This window comes from Hyaena hyaena, unplaced genomic scaffold, assembly GCF_003009895.1.
Source record: "Hyaena hyaena isolate Hyena2069 unplaced genomic scaffold, ASM300989v1 scaffold_27, whole genome shotgun sequence".
Lineage (NCBI taxonomy): Eukaryota > Metazoa > Chordata > Mammalia > Carnivora > Hyaenidae > Hyaena > Hyaena hyaena.
In genome coordinates, this window is record NW_024080659.1 from 2911298 (window position 1) to 2928239 (window position 16942).

The following is a 16942-nucleotide window of genomic DNA, read 5'->3' on the forward strand; positions in this document are numbered from 1 at the left end:
TCAGGGAGTCGTCATCTTTCTGCCAGTGGAGGGACTTCCCTCAGTGTGGACAGCTGCTGACTGATCAGGGTGGTGGTCGCTGGAGGTTGGGGTGGCTGTGGCAATTTCTTAATAGAAGATGACAGTGAAGTGTGTCACACTGATTGATCCTTTCATTAATAAATGATTTCTCTGTAGCATGTGATGCTGTTTGATAGCATCTGATCCTCAGTAGAACTTCTTTCAAAATTGGAGTCGATCCTCAAACCCTGCTGCTGCTTTACCAACTGAGTTCATGTAATAGTCTAAGTCTTTTGTTGTCATTTCGACAGTCTTCGGCATCTTCACCAGGAGTAGATCTCGTCTCAGGGAACCACTGTCTTTGCGCATCCACAAGAAGCAACTCCGTGTCCATTCAGGTTTCATCCTGAGAGCACGCCCTTCAGGCACATGTTTAGGCTCCGCTCCTAACTCCAGCTCCTGCCATACCTGCTCCGTCTGCCTCCACTGGAGCCTTGAGCCCCTCAAAGTCCTTTGTAGAGTTGGAATCAGTGTCTTCCAAACCCCCGTTAATGTTGATTGTTTGACCTCCTCCCATGAATCACACGTGTTCTTTTTTTTTTTTTTAAATATTTTTATTTATTTCTAGGAGAGAGAGAGAGACAGCATGAACAGGGGAGGGTAAGAGAAAGAGGGAGATACAGACTCCGAAATAGGCTCCAGGCTCTGAGCTGGCAGTCAGCACAGAGCCCGATGCGGGGCTCGAACCCATGAACCGCGAGATCATGACCTAAGCGAAAGTCGGACGCTTAACCAACTAAGCCACCCAGGCGCCCCAAATCACACATGTTCTCAATGGCACCTAGAATGGCGAATCCTTTCCAGAAGGTTTTCAATTTACTTTGCCCAGTTTGAAAGTCAAAATTAACTCCCGGATCCATGGTCTGCAGAATGGATGTGGTGTCGGCAGGCACGAAAACATTAATCTCTCTGTCCGTCTCCGTCAGAGCTCTTGGGTGACCAGGTGCAGTGTCCATGAGCAGAATATTTTGAAAGGTATCTTTTTTTTCTGAGCAGTGGGCCTCAACGGTGGACTTAAAATATCCAGTAAATCATGTTGTAAACAGACGTGCTGTCATCCAGGCTTTGTTGTTCCATTGTTAGAGCACAGGCAGAGTAGATTTAGCGTGATTCTTAAGGGCCCTAGGAGTTTGGGAGTGGCAGATGAGCATTGGCTTCAACATAAAATCACTTGCTGCATTAGCCCCTAGCAGGCGAGTCAGCCTGTCCTTTGAAGCTTTCAAGCCAGGCATTGGCTTCTCAATAGCTATGAAAGTCTAGGTGGCATCTTCATCCAATAGAAAACTGTTTAATCTACATCAGAAATCTGTTATTTGGTATAGTGTTTTTTTTTTTTTTTTTAAGTTTATTTATTTTGAGAGAGAGCATGTGCAAGTGCATAAGCAGGGGAGGGGCAGAGAGAGGGAGAGAGAGAGAATCCCAGTAGGGAAGTGTGGAGCCCAACTTGGGGCTCGATCTCATGACCAAGAGATCACCACCTGAGCTGATAGGAAGTGGTGGATGCTTGACCGGCTGGGCCACTCAGGCACACCATGTATTAATCATCCTGACGATGATCTAGAATCTTCTGGATAACCTGCTGCAGCGTCTACATCAGCACTCGCTGTTTCACCTTGCACATTTATGTTATGGATGGAGACGGCTTCTTTGCTTCAACCTCCTAAACCATCCTCTGCTAGCTTCTAGCTTTTCTCCTGCAGCATCCTCACCTCTCAGCCTTCGCAGAACTGGAGAGCATTCGGGTCTTGCTCTAGATTAGGTTTTGGCTTCAGGGAACATTGGGGCTTGTTTGACCTTCTGTCCAGACCACTAAACCTTTCTCCACGTCAGCAAAAAGGCTGTTTCACTTTCTTACCATTTGTGTGTTCACCCGACTAGCACTCTTCTTTTCTCTTCTCCTTCAAGATCTTTCCCTTTGCATTTACAACACCAGTGTTTGGCACAAGAAGCCAACCTTTCAACCTGTCTCAGCTTCTGAGATGCTCAGTCATTTACAGGTTTTGATTCAAAATGAGGGGCATGTGACTCTTCCTTTCATTTGAACACTTAGGGGCCATTGTAGGCTTATTAATGCCTAATTTCAGTATTGTTTTGTCTCAGGGAATAGGGAAGCCCCAGGAGAGGCGGGGAGGTGGGGCAACAGCCAGTAGGTGAGCACTGCGAACGCACACACTTGCTAAGTTTACCATCTGGCATGCACCGTCTTGTATGGGTGCAGTTTGTGCTCCCCCCAAATAGTTACAAAAGTAACATCAAAGATAACTGATCACTGATCACCATGACAAGTATAATAATAATGAAAAAGTTTAAAATATTGTGAGAATTACCAAAATGTGACACAGCAACACGAAATGAGCAAGTGCTGTTGGAAAAATGGCACCGATAGATTTGCTCCATGCAGGGTTGCCACAGACCTTCAATTTGTGAAAAATGCACCATCTGCAAAGTTCAGTCAAGTGAAGTGTGGTATGGGAGGCTGCCTGTGTAGGGTCTTTCCATTGAGCACCCCGGCATGGCTCTTACAGATTCTTTCCTGTGGGTGGGAGAGGGATTTTGTTACATTTGATTCTTAGTGGACACTTTACTACACTATTTGCTTTTCAGTTGATACTCTTTTTTTAAAAAATTTTTTTTTTTAATGCTTTTTATTTATTTCTAGGAGAGAGAGAGACAGCGTGAGCAGGGGAGGGTCAGAGAGAGAGGGAGTCACAGACTGAAACAGGCTCCAGGCTCTGAGCTGGCAGTCAGCACAGAGCCCGACGCGGGGCTCGAACCCACGAACCGCGAGATCATGACCTGAGCGAAAGTTGGACGCTTAACCGACTAAGCCACCCAGGCGCCCCAATTTTCAGTTGATACTCTTATTTCTAGATGTATAATTCTACATTTAAGAAATCATGGTGTTTCCATTTAGATCTACTTCTGTGTCTCTCCCCACCCTTCTTTTTTTTTTTTTTTCTCCCCACCCTTCTTAAATTTAGTTCATTGCCTATGACCTCAGGACAACATTAAATAATAGTAGTATTGGACAACTTTGTTTTATATTTGGTGCCAAACTATGAAGACTTATTTTTATATATGTAGGGCAAACCAGGCTTGCTACTAATTGGTTAAGTGTACTTCAGTATAATAATTAATACTGATATTTTATTTAGAATTTTACATATATTTCCTTATGTGAAATCCATAGTATATTTCTTGTGCTTATCATCACAGGATTTTATCAATGTGATAAAATGAATTGATAAGCTTTCTCTGTTTTCCGTTCTGGAATATGGGATATTCCATGGGAGTGATCCAGTCCAGGAAAGTGGTAGGAACCAGGAAACTGTATGGGCCAGACTTCCTGTAGAGGGGTTTCTCTGGTATCTTGTTCTTTCCTTGATTACTCATACATTTAAGTTTCTTCCATTTTCTTGATTTGATTTCAGTGTCTCGATCAGTGGCAAGAGCACAACGTGGCTCAGTTGGTTGAGCTTCTGACTTTGGCTCAGGTCGTGATCTCACAGTTTGTGCGTTCGAGCCCCAAATGGGGCTCTGTGCTGACAGCTCGGAGCCTGAAGCCTGCTTCCAATTCTGTGTCTTCCTCTCTCTCTGCCCCTCCCTCACTTGTGATTTCCGTGTGTGTGTGTGTGTGTGTGTGTGTGTGTGTGTGTGTGAGAAAAATACCTTGAATAGGGGTTCCTGGCTGGCTCAGTTGGCAAAGCATGTGACTCTTGATCTTAGGGTGAGAGTTCAAGCCCCAGGTTGGGTGTGGAGCCTACTTAAAATTAATTAATTAATTAATTAATTCAGTATCTTGAAGAAATGAATGCATGGGTGAAAGAAGTTTGGAGGCCTATATTTTCCTAGAAGGAACTTTATGGAATTATATTTTTAAAGCACAGTTGGCCGTATTCTGTTATGAGATCATATTCCTTTCCAAATTCTTAAATTTCATGGATTTATTTCCTCTCTTCAAGAGATTCTTTTTTTACACTGTTCATTTCTCCTCCTCTCCTTGAGCCTAAAGTTTCATTCATTTTCATATTTTAGATAATCAGAACACTTCTGGAAAGTAGAAGTAATTTTGGTCATGTATTTGATGTCATGAATGTTTGACATCTGGAGCCCACGTTTGAATTCTGGCTCTTCTGCTTCATAGTGTGACTGCAGACAATTACGTGCCTTCTCTCCTCTGGGCCCCTCGTCAGTGAGAGAAGAGTACTAGTAGACCCTGTGTGTGCCGTGTAGAGTTGTTAGGGAAAGGGTGGCTGGCCCCTCATTGAGTACTTACTGTGTACGAGTTTGCTGCAGTGCGATGTACTTATTACCGCTAAATTTGTGTAGGACCTTCCTGACTGGTTTCTCCTTGGTTTCTCTCTCCTGCTTGGGTTGGGTTTATTTTGCTCCTTTTCTAGTTTCTTAGGTGGAAGATTAGGTTGTTGATGTAAAGCTTTCTTTTCTAATACGGTATAGGTGTTTACAACTATAAATTTTCCAGGGTGCCTGGGTGGCTCAGTCGGTTGAGCCATGATCTTGCTCGGAGTTTGAGCCTCACGTTGGGCTCTATACTGACAGCTCAGAGCTTGGAGCTGCTTCTGATTTTGTGCCTCTCTCTCTCTCTGCCCCTCCCCTGCTCACGCTCTGTCTCTCTCTCAATTAAACATTAAAAAAAAAACAAATTTTTTTTCTCAACTTCTTTAGCTGCATCCCATAAATTTTGGTGTGTTGTGTTTTCCTTTATCTCCAGGTATTTTCTAATTTTTGTGATTCTATTTTTGTGATTTATTGGATATTTTGGAGCGTGTGGATTAGTTTTCGTATATTTATTTCCAGTATTTTCCTCTGTTGTTGACTTTTAAGTTGATCCCATTGTGGTCAGAGAACATGCTCTGTATGATTTCAGTCCTTTTAATTTATTGAAACTAGATTTATGGCCCAGTGTATGGTTGTCCTGGAGACTGTTGTATGTATGTTTGAGAAGAATGTGCATTCCTTTGTTGTTGGGTGGAATGTTCTGTGCATGTTGGGTAGATCTAGCTGGTTTATAGTTTATAGTTGTTCAAGTCCTATATCCTTGCTGATTTTGTCTAATTTTAGACAAAATGATTTGGCTTTGTGGTTTTTTTCTTCATACATGCTTTTATTCTTGCTTAAACAGTTCTAGATAGGTATCTTCATTGTGAGTTAGCCCTTTATCTGAAAAATGATTTTTTTTTGGTCTTAAGGTATTCATACCAAATTTTAGCTTTATGTTGTTGACTATATCTTACTAAACTTTTTCTAAGTCATTTTTTTTCAGTGTGTCTTTTGTAGAAGACCGTGTTTGGATTTTTTAAACAATCTGAATGCCATTGTCTTATTATACAGAATCTCAAAGCTTATAGTAAAATTAGTATTGAGAGTAATACTTGGTCTCATTTTTGCATTTTATTTTTTAAATTCTTTTAATGTTTATTTTAGAGAGAGAGAGAGAGAGGAGTGGAGGAGGAACAGAGAGAGGGAGACACAGAATCCAAAACAGGCTTCAGGCTCCGAGCTGTCAGCACAGAGCTTGACGCGGGGCTTGAAATCACAATTAGGGGTCCCCTAATTTTTGCGTTTAAAAATGCTTTCCATTTTGTTACTTCTTTTGGTCTCAGGTCCCTTTTAGAGGGACCTTTTTTCAGCTTCCACTACGGTTTGGAAGGAAGGCATACATAGGGTTTTCAGTTTCAGGGTTTTCATAGGAGTCCGTTGTTTTAGGGGTGACATAAATTTTCTGTAAGATATATTTGACTCCGGGAAAAAAAAATTGTTTTCACTTTGTTCTGTAAGATGAGATGAGTACAGTTTAACAGTCTTCTGCTTGTCCTTTTTCCCACTTGTTTTCTCGACGATCTGGAGTTTTGACTTACTGGGATTTATTGCAGAGAATTCTGCAGCCAACTGCTTTGCCGCCTTTTGTAGATGGCCTGTTTCTTCCTGCCCGGTTGCTTTGTAGGAGTTGGAAGTTTTATTAGCCTAAGGCTGGGGGCTTAGTCTCTCTCTGAACGGTGCCTGGTCTGTAGTGAACCTTCATTTCTAAGATTCCACTCTCTTGAGCTTCTGGTACATCTTTGATTCCTGCTCTGATTATGCTTGGTCTGGTCCTTTATTTAGGCATGTGATTTACCAGTGTACTAGCCTCTCTCTTCTCTATCCTTTATGTTTTTCCTCTCCCTCAGTTTTTCTATCTGTATTTTGGGAATTCCTCCAGTATATGTTCCATATTACTGTCTTAACCATTGAAAAAAGTTCTGTTCCTTTCTTCTGACTTTTTTTTTTAAAGATTTCAATTAAAAATGAAGTGTAGCAACTTTAACAGATGCCTGTATACCTTCCCCTTAGCTTTGTCAAGTCTTTTACCGTATGTGCTTCAGAATTCTTTTTTCTAAGTTTAAACTCTGGTGGACTCCTACTTGGTGTAGGTACTATTCTGAATTCTGATAAATTTGACCTTAATCGTTCTTAGGCCTGCTTATTACAATGGGGCTAGTATGTTTTTAAACTTTATATGAAGGGTATCATACTGTACACTTGATTCTGCAGTTATTCACACAACATTATTTTGAGACTTATCTATGTTGATATGAAAGCGTCAGTTTTCCTGTCACAAAGGCCTGTTTACTCCTAGGAGTAATAAGGAATTATCAAATTGCTTACCATTGTGGTTTGATTTCCTGCCCTGAAAATTGTCACTTTATATCCTTTATTTTTTTGAAGGGTTGTCTTTTTCTTAATAATTTCTAAGAGTTCTTTATGTATTTGAGCAAAATACAAAAATTTATATTTATAATTTGTGTATTTTGTATCTTGTTTAATAAAATACTTCTTTCTATTAAGGTCAGGAAGAAAGTCTCTTCTAAATATTTGGCTTTTTTACATTTAGTCTTCATGTAGAATTTTTAATAGGATATGAAGTAGTGATAGGATTTTTCCTTACTTCATGGATAGGGTTGTAGCTCAGGACATTTATTGATCACCCTGTTCTCACTGATCTGTGATGAGTGAGAACCTCTTCGTTGAGGTTTCATAGATTCCCGGAGCGACAGTGTTGAATTCTGTAAATTTTTACCTTCATTGTCTCTTTTCCATCTTTAGTTCAGTAGCTTTATGTTTTTCTTTCTTGTTATTTGATCATTCAGGCAGTCATCCAAGAAACTATTTATTGAATACCTATTACGTGCCAGACACGTACTAGTAGGCACTGAGAGGCAGCTATAAATAAATGAAAGGTGCTGCCTCCTGGAGCTTAATTCCTAGTGGAGGAAAAACACCATCATAAACACTCTCCAGTAGGGGCGTCTGTGGGGCTCAGATGGTTAAGCGTCCAACTCGATTTCAGCGCAGGTCATGATCCCAGGGTTGTAGGATCACGCCCGGCCTTGGGCTCTGTGCTGAGTGTGAAGGCTGCTTAGGATTCTCTCTCTCTCTCGCTCTCGCTCTCGCTCTCGCTCTCGCTCTCGCCCTCGCCCTCGCTCTCGCTCTCGCCCTCGCCCTCCTCCCTCTCCCTCCTCCCTCTTCTCCTCCCTCTCTCCCCTCCCCCTCCCCTCCCCCTCTCCTCCCTCTTCCCTCCCCCACACTCGTGCTCTCTCTCTCAAACAAAACAAAACAAAACGCTATCCAGTAAATGGTTGACCTACCCAGAGACGATGTGTATGCGCGGGGATGTGCGTACAGGGGATGTGTTGGGGCTGCTGCTGTTGTACAGAGCCGGTGGGTGGGAAAGCCCTGATCCATAAGAAACCTGACGAGTGGGAGGGAATAAGCCAGATGGCAGTCTCTGAAGGAAGAAGAGTATAGGCATGGGAGGAACAAGGGCAGGGCTCCAGGTATTATTTTTTATTATTTTTTTTAATGTTTATTTTTTAATGTTTTTTATTATTGAGACAGAGAGAAACAGAGCATGAGTGGGTGGTGGGGGACAGAGAGAGAGGGAGACACAGAATCTGAAGCAGGCTCCAGGCTCTGAGCTGTCAGCACAGAGTCTGATGCGGGGCTCGAACCCACGAACCGTGAGATCATGACCTGAGCCGAAGTCGGACGGTTAACCGACTGAGCCACCCACGTGCCCCTCCAAGTAATTATTTTAAACCTACTCCGTTTATGTTGTTGGATTAATTGATTATCTAAAATTCTTGAGCGTGAGGCCTCCTTTGTTCCTGTGTGCCGATTCTCAGTTATGGAGGATTTTCATGCTCACTGCATTTGGATTATAAAGTCCTCTTCTGCAGGGTGTTGGCTGTAAGATGAGAATGGTTTTGCTTATTCCAGGCACTCAGGTCCGAGCCTAAATGGACAGATAAATGTAGGCATCAAGCTCCATGCAGATCAGGCCTATGCTTGGAGATTTCCGTGGTAGTCCTTTTCCCATTAGATCCTGGTGCCATGCAAGTTTCTTTGTGGTCCCTGGTGCCGAGGGGGTGTGGGGGAGGGGGCATACAAGTCAACAAGGGTCATTCTGGTTTCATGCAAGGGGCTTTGAATGTAATTCTCTGATTTGCAAAAACTGAAGAAGTCAATTCCTTTATTTTTTTTTTAGTTTTTTAAAATGTTTTTTATTTATGTTTGAGAGAAAGATAGAGACAGCGTGAGCAGGGGAGGGTCAGAGAGAGCGAGACACAGAATCCAGAGACCGGCTCCAGGCTCTGAGCTAGCTGTCAGTACAGAGCCCGACGCGGGGCTCAAACCCATGAACCGTGAGATAATGACCTGAACTGAAGTTGGACACTTAGACGACTGAGCCACCCAGGCGCCCCTATTATTTAAAAAAAAAATTTTTTTTTAATTTTGTTTTTTAAATGAGAGTGTGTGAGCAGTGGGGAGAGGCAGAGAGGGGGACAGAGGATCCAAAGCATGCTCCGCATTGACAATAGCGAGACTGATAAGGGGCTCAAACTCATGAACCGTGAGATCATGACCTGAGCCAAAGTCGGATGCTTAACCGACTGAGCCACCCACGTGCCCCAAAAACTCAATTCTGGATCACAGAGACACTCAGGCGGCGCCACAAAACCTGCACAAACTGGACTTTTATGTTTAAGTGCCATACTTCTACTCCATGGTTTCATTTATTCTTCTTGTTTGGCCCTTGAGATTTCCTTCTCTTGGGAGCTCAGCTGTGCATATAACAGTATGTCCTTTATTTCACTTTTAAAGCAAAAGGCTTTTCAGATAATTAGTCATCATTACTGGAATCAAAAGCCTCAGTTTGGAACCAGTATCTTATCGCATTCCTTTGTAGTCTGCTTTTTGCACGTCTGATTTGATATGTTGATACATTAAGTACACCGATCATTCTCCTGTGCCTGCAATAAATGCTGTTTCGCTATTTTCTTAGTGCAGCTGACAATTCCATTTGCTAATATTTTGAGTAAAAATTTCTGTGATGAATCTTGTTTGTTTCATGGACTGATTGGAAGTAGCTTGTCTTTTTCTCTGGTTAGAAATAATCAGTGAAAAAGAACCGCTTAAAGTTTGAAGAAATAAATATGACCTCCCTCTCAGATTCCCAGTGTGTTTCTCTGCTATTATTGCCTGATTGTTCTTGTCTAATTTCTAGCAGTTTTTATATTAATATTTCAAGAAAAAAAAATTTTATTTTGAGAGAGAGAGTGTGCACACAAGTGTGAGTGGGGATAGAGAGAGAGAAGGAGAGCGAGAATCCCAAGTAGGCTCCGCGCTGTCAAGCACAGAGCCCAACGGGGTGGGGGGCTCCATCTCACCACTGTGAGATCATGACCTGAGCTGAGATCAAGAGTTGGATGCTTAACTGACCAGAAACTATAGTCTTACTGCTTAGAAAAGAAACTCTTTTTTTGTACATTATTAATTTTTTTTTAGTGTTTATTTTTGAGAGCAAGTACAAGCACAGGCAGGGGAGGGTCAGAGAGAGAGGGGCACAGAGGATCCGAAGCAGGTTCTGTGCTGACAGCAGACAGCCCAGTGTGGGACTCGAACTTGCAAACCATGAGATCATGACCTGAGCTGAAGTCAGATGCTTAACCAACTGAGCCACCCAGGTGCCCTTCTTTTTTGTACATTATGAAAGCTATGAAGATTTCTTTTAATTTGGCAGTATGCTAAAGGTTTCATTATGGAGCCTTTTATTTCTGAGTCTTGTTTTTAGAGAAGTAGATTCTCCAAAAAATATTTTCATTTGTCATAGTGTGTGATATGAATTTGAATGCATTTTTAACAATGAAAAATTATTACAGCTGAAATTTTATCTTATTTCTAAAATGTTTTACAATGTTTTTTTCCATTCTAGCTAAAGAGAATAGAAATCCCCTAGATATGAGTCAGTGGTCATTTTTGAAGCATAGAATTTCTAGAATTGGAATAATTATACAGTTTTGTGATATTTTTGGTATACGGTGAACAGTTTAAACTGTCTTTAAATGTTCTCAAAGAACATGTGTTTTAGTTCTGAATCTTCTTACTGTTAAAAATTTATCTTGGGCCTTTGTACTTAGAACACAGAAATTTGTCTCATTATTCTCATTTTTAACCACCTTTTCTCATATTATCTCAGAACTGTTAATGTCAAACTGCCACTTGGTTATATAAGCTTTTGCTCAGTGTTTTTAAGAGTGCTCATAGTTATTTTGTTTCAGTATTTCCTTCCAATGGAGAAATATGGGATCTGTACATTTTGTTTGCGTTTTTTATGTTGGTTATACTTATTTGTAAATTTACACATACTTTGATATTTAAGGAAATAACTTTCATTTATGTTTGTTAAAAATATACTTGTAAGGCAACCTATTTAAAACTACTTCTGGGGCGCCTGGGTGGCTTAGTCAGTTAAGTGTCCGACTTTCACTCAGGTCATGATCTTGCAGTTCGTGGGTTTGAGCCCCGCATCGGGCTCTGTGCTGACTGCCAGCTCAGAGCCTGGAGCCTGTTTCAGTCTGTGACTCCCTCTCTCTCTGACCCTCCCCTGCTCACACTGTCTCTCTCTCTCTCCTAGAAATAAATAAAACATTTTAAAAAAATTAAAAAAATAAATAAAACTACTTCTAGTTGGATTTTAACATGATTATATACTTTTGCATATAATTAAGTCAGAGCTAGTAACTTTGGCTTTCTGCTTTGCATCGTTTCTGAACTTTTGCTCTGTGATAGTGTGATGACAGCTGTTTTCACCCACCCCAATTACTTTGTCTTATTGAAACTCTCTCTTCAGTAATTGGTCATCCTGCTCTTTGGTACATAGTCTTCTTCGAATTCTGTATGCCATTTGTAAGTTTTCTGTAACTTTGAGACTAGGGAAGGAAAGGGGTTTTTTGTGAATTTGCTGGTAAATAAACCCAACCGACCATCATCAGTTGGGTGTGAAATAGTTTGGTTACATACGTTTGTCTGAGGTAAACTCTTTTTTAAACTCTTTCTGTAAACATTTACTTTTAGCAGAGCTGTTTGCAGATTTTCCTTGTAGTCTGATTACCATTTCTACATTATTTGTATCGTCTCTTCTGGGTCTTTACTTGTGCAAGTTCCTGTTCTTGAGATCCGTGTTCTCCAGGTCATGTGGCATTAGATGTTTTAAGTTTGTTCATTTTCAGACATTGTGTAGTCAGTACTGTAATTCGTCAAGAGTTGCTAGATCATTGAAACCTTTACTCTTCTTCAAAAAGTGAATTAACCGTTCTTTCAATTTGGCTTGTGACTTACTAGTTTAAGATTCTGAGTGTTTTCTGTTCCTAACTGCATTGCCACTTTTGCATCTCAGAACCCTTTCATCTGCCCTACCCTTTGCTAACTCATTCTTAGAATTTATCTTTACCTGTTTCTACTAAATACAGTTTCAACCTAAAAATAATACTTCATGCTTTGATATGTGGACTCAAGGTCTTACTTGAAATGTGGGGGAAAGTTTAACATTTAATGGGATATTGCAGTATTGTGATTCTAAGATATATTGGGTCATTCCCATGACCAGAATACATTTCACATCTTCATTTGGTGTTTGTCCACAGTTCCTGGCTGAGTTCCCCAAACCCAAAGAATTTCTGAAGTGTTAAGAATGATAAAGGTGTATTTTGTTATGTTAATGGCAGACCTAAAGGTGGTTGTGAAGAGCTCTAGCCCTGTAAATAGAGGGTTGGAAGTTCAGTCCCACCCAGTCCCTGACCTTGGTGGAGGGGGTAGAGGCTGTAACGATTCAGTCAGTCATAATTATGTAATGGAGCCTGCATAAAAACCCAGAAGACTGAGCTCACAGAGATTCCAGGCTGATGGTGCTGTGGGAGGGGGCATAGGAGCTTCCCACCCCCCACCCCCCCCAGTCCCTTGTGCTGTGCTCTCTTCCATCTGGCTGTTCCTGAGTTCTAGCTTTTTATGATAGACAGTAATAAAGCAAGTAACATGTTTTTCTGAGTTCTGTGAGCTGCCCTAGCAAATTAATGTAACTGAAGGAGGGGGTCTTTGGGACCTTCTGACTCACAGCCAGTTGAGCTGCACAGGTCACAACCCAGAATTGCAGTTGGCGTCCTTAGTCAGAGGGGCTCATGGTGGATGACGCTCCAACGCTAGCTGGAGGTCAGAGGCACAGGGCTATGTATGCCTGGTGTGTGACGGAGGAAGGGCCCGCAGTCTGCTAGGACTGAACCCTTAACCTGTGGAGTCTGATGCTCTCTCTGCACACACAGGGTCACACGTGAGTGAATTCTTACACACCTGCTGGTGTCTGAGAATAGCTTCCTGGTGTGTGGGGACCTCCCCCCCTTCCCACACACACACTGAAATTGGGTCCAGTTTAGATGAGGATCCATCTAAATTGTCATCTTTGTGTAACAAAGTGTAAGGTTAGAAGTACTTCTTAAATGACAGGAAACATTCAGGGGGTCCGGTACTGTGAAAATATTTGTGGGCCTTGGTAAGAATCAAAATGTTAAGAAAGCTTGGCCAGTTTTCTGCCTCACTTTCTATATTGTCCTTATTATATGCCAGCAATGCTCTTCTTTCCTTCTTAGTGGAAGAGAAAACCAACACCCACCTCCTCCTCGGCATGTGCTTAGACACCTATGCCCGCTACCTTCTGTTCTCCAAGCAGCCGGCACAGGCACAGAGGATGTATGAAAAAGCTTTGCAGATTTCTGAAGAAATACTAGGAGAAAGACACCCACAGGTAAGGGAGGAAAGCAGAGGAAGTGTACGATGAAGCTTTCAGGATTTCTGGGTGAGAAATGCCACCCTCGTTGGGGACAGATCATCAGCAGGTGGTGCTAGGTGCTACGTGTTCCCTCCTCAGCCCGCCCCCCAACTACTTGTTTCAGAAAGGGTGTGAGGGACACCTGGCCGGCCCAGTCTGTAGAGCACGCAGCTCTTCATCTTAAGGTCGCGAGTCCCACGTTGGGTGTAGGGATTCCTTAAAACAAAAAAAGGATTTGAGCCCCCTCTGATGAGTTATCCAGAGCATTCTGCACTCATTTTGGTTCAGCAGCAGAACAGCCTTTATAAAAGGTCTGACCAGGCACCCGCAAGCTTCCAGGCCTTCAGGGTACATGGCACAGTATTTAGTAACAGTGAACCTTAGAATTTTAAGAGGAACAGGTTAATACATGAAGATTCTTGCCTCCCTCACCCCACAGGTAAAATGCCAGGGGACGTGGGGGAAGGAAGGAAGGAGAGGGGGACCACATTACGAAGTAAAAACCACCGACACCGTGCAGAGCTGTTAGAACAGCGAACATATTGAATGGACGTCCTTTTGTCTCTCTTGTCTCTCAAATTAAATTCTTAGAGGGAAGAACTGGATCATTTGTCAGAATGACTGGTGTCCCCAGCACAGGACATGCCCCACGGCTCGGGTCCACGGGCGGGGCAGTTAGCAGACTGTGAACTCCCTTCAGGCAAGGGATTTAGGTTAGAGTCCACTTAATGGAATGTCACTGAGGAATCAGACAGACATGGAATTCAAATCACCAAGTGCTAGAACTGAGAGGGGGAGGTAGGATCTGCTTCTCTTAGTATCAAAATTTTAAAAACTCTTAATGGGAGTCTTCCTAAATCAGTAATATATGTAGTTTTTCTCGATGAGTCTCAGAGTCACCAGTAGAAATGACAGTAAATAACGCCCTGGAGGCTGGCTTCCCAGGATTGTCGGACCTTCTAAAGATCGTTACAGCTTCATCTTGCCATTGTATTTTTTCTTGGTGCTTCTAACTTGATAATTAGGTTAATAAGTAATATCCTGTTCCCTACTTGGCAGATCTGTATCGTTTTCCCGAGAGCTGAACCGATGCCGTCCCCCGTACACTGTGAATGATAAACGTGCCAGTTTGTTAAAGGCTGATGTCTTTCACTTTTTGTGGAACGTGCTAGGAAACGTGAACTCTTAAGCATATATTCACACTTTACCAGACTCCAAATTAACGTTAAATCTGTGTGGCTGTTTTTTAAAAAAAATGGATGTTTTTTCTTTTGTGTGTAGACCATCGTGCTGATGAGCGACCTGGCTACCACCCTGGACGCACAGGGCCGCTTTGACGAGGCCTGTGTGTATGTGCAAAAGGCATCAGATCTGGCGAGACAGATCGAACATCCTGAGCTACACATGCTGCTCAGTAATCTCGCTGCAATTCTGATGCACAGAGGTAGGGGGCAGTGGGAGCCGGCCGGGCCTGCTGGAGGGAAGGGGTCACTCAGTTTATGTGGCTGTGAAATGGCTGCAGGCGGGCGAGCGGCAGTCCGGAAGCTCCGGAATTCAAAGGCTGGCTGGATGTGCTAAAAAGGATGTGTGTTTGGCTCAAGTACCTTTGTGTGCAGTTCACGTAACTGGTGCGTCGTGCCGTGCCCGCCTGTGGAACACACGGGCCTAGAGAAAAACCCAGGGCACTGGGGGGACCCGGCCCTTGCTGCGCTGGCGCATGACCGCTGGGCCAGCTCCCAGCCTCTCCAAGCCAGCGTGTCACAGGGCGCTGAAGGAAGCAGGGCCAGCCTGTCACTTAATGAGCACACGGCAGGTTAGGCCTGAACTGTCACTAGCGCTTGTTCTTCTGAATCTTTCAGAATCACTTTGAAAACCTACATTTGTCTTTCCTCTCCCTTCTCTCTGGGTTATTGTAGAACGATATGCACAAGCAAAGGAGATCTACCAGGAAGCACTGAAGCAAGCAGAGCTGAAAAGAGATGAGGTTTCTGTTCAGCACATCAGGGAAGAGCTGGCTGAGCTGTCAAGAAAAAGTAGACCTTTCACTTAATTTTATGAAGCGCTAAATCCCTTTTTGTTGTAGGAATTTTAAGTAACAGTGGTTCTTCCGGTCTCTGTGGCACCCAAATCAGTGGCTTTCAACCCTTTCTCCTTGATATTCATGTCTCGTCAGTTAGCTGTGGTGAAGGACGAGTTGTTCGCGCTGCCGCTTTTGTTCTTTAAAGGAAAGACGACTTTCACCCCTGGCTGATTTTGACTTCTAAGGACAGATGTCAAGTGATGCTTTCGTCGTAACGTATGGTGTGGTGCTGTCCGTACTGGTCTAAGTGTGCCTGTAGACGGAGGTGGGCCGCTTGGCCTCTGGGGTGGGGGTGTTGTGGCATCTCTTTCCTACGATTTTGATCCATTGATTTGCTACCCTCTTTTTTATTTTATCAATATCTGGAAGAGCAGACCTAGCTGTCTCATGGCAAAGGGGGATTATGGTGAGTTATTTCTCTTATCTGTTTCCGGAAGCTGAGTGTGGGACCTAACGCATAACGGAGAAGTATCGTCTTGGTGTGTGCCAGAGCCCAGCATGAAGTTTTAAAGTAGGAAGTAGGCCCTTGAAAATACACCCGTTTAATTATAAATCAAAGTAAACTGTATGTTTTCATCTCTGGTTATACACGACTGTGAAAAGGGGGAAAGGAAGGGTAGGAATGATTGTCAGTGCTGTTTGAGGGCTCCACATCCTTTGCAGTCTGGGTGCCTGAGCAGAGTCCTCTGCCCGTGCCCAGGCGGCGCCCCCAAACCTTCTTGTCTCAGGGTCGGGCCTTACAAGTGTGATCTGTAAAGTCTCCCTCGTAATCCTCGTATGTACTGCTTCTACAGGGGAAGGACCACGGATCTGGATCCTAGTCCAGCTTCTCCGTGTAGTTTGGGTCTCCGTGTCCTCATCTGTAAATAGGGAACGAATGAGATTCTGTCGTAGTTGTGGGAGAACGTTTTTTTGTCAGGTGACTCTAAGTGAACAGACTGCTGTGCTGAAAGAGCCCTAGCACACTGCCTCAGAGCGTGTCACGTGTGTCCGTAACACACACGTAGATGACTGTTGTTACCTCAGAAGTGTTGCAGAGCCCCTGGCCTAGGGAAAAGGCAATTTCTGTAGGTGCCATGAAGGAACACTGTTATTGCTGGTAAGCCTTTGGGGGTGGGGGTGTGAGTGGGAATGGTAAACAGATATTTTTGTTTCTGTGTACATATTATTGGAAGAATCCTTTCATAATAAACTAGAGACTCTACAACAACACTGTATGTATTCCGTAATCTTTGAGTTTCTCATAAAAAATAACTTAAAAAAGAAAGAAATACTAGAAATCCTGAGGTCCAGATCTTCAAGGATTAGACTAAAACTTGAACTTTGTATTTTGCAGATGTAAATTAGTTCCTGCTTTCTGCCTGAGCTCATCGCTTATCACCCAGCTAGCTCCTTTAATCGAGTATCTAATGAGAAAGAATATAAATCAGATTGAATTTCACTGCGACCCAGTCTTAATTTATTGGTGACTTTTGAGAAATTACTGTCAACTAGTTGACTGCTCACCTGCATGGAGAATGTTTTTGCTTTTTCACAATTGCAGGGGTTACTGAAAGTTAGGATTGTCACTCCAGGTTTTATTTAAGAATTTTTGGTCCTCCACAGTGATTCGCTCGTGGTCCCATCCCAGTGCTGGAAAAACT

General features: G+C 42.9%; 1 protein-coding gene across 1 annotated transcript in view; it reads left to right on the plus strand.

Moving 5' to 3' along the window:
- TTC19 (tetratricopeptide repeat domain 19) overlaps positions 1-16516 on the plus strand; it is a 29014-nt gene extending 12498 nt beyond the window's left edge. The window contains exons 8-10 of the mRNA XM_039227341.1: positions 13041-13195; positions 14501-14663; positions 15136-16516. Of these exons, the coding sequence (XP_039083272.1) occupies positions 13041-13195; positions 14501-14663; positions 15136-15269 (452 nt within the window). The 3' untranslated portion in view covers positions 15270-16516. The remainder of the gene's footprint in view (positions 1-13040; positions 13196-14500; positions 14664-15135) is intronic.
- Positions 16517-16942: the final 426 nt, after the last annotated feature.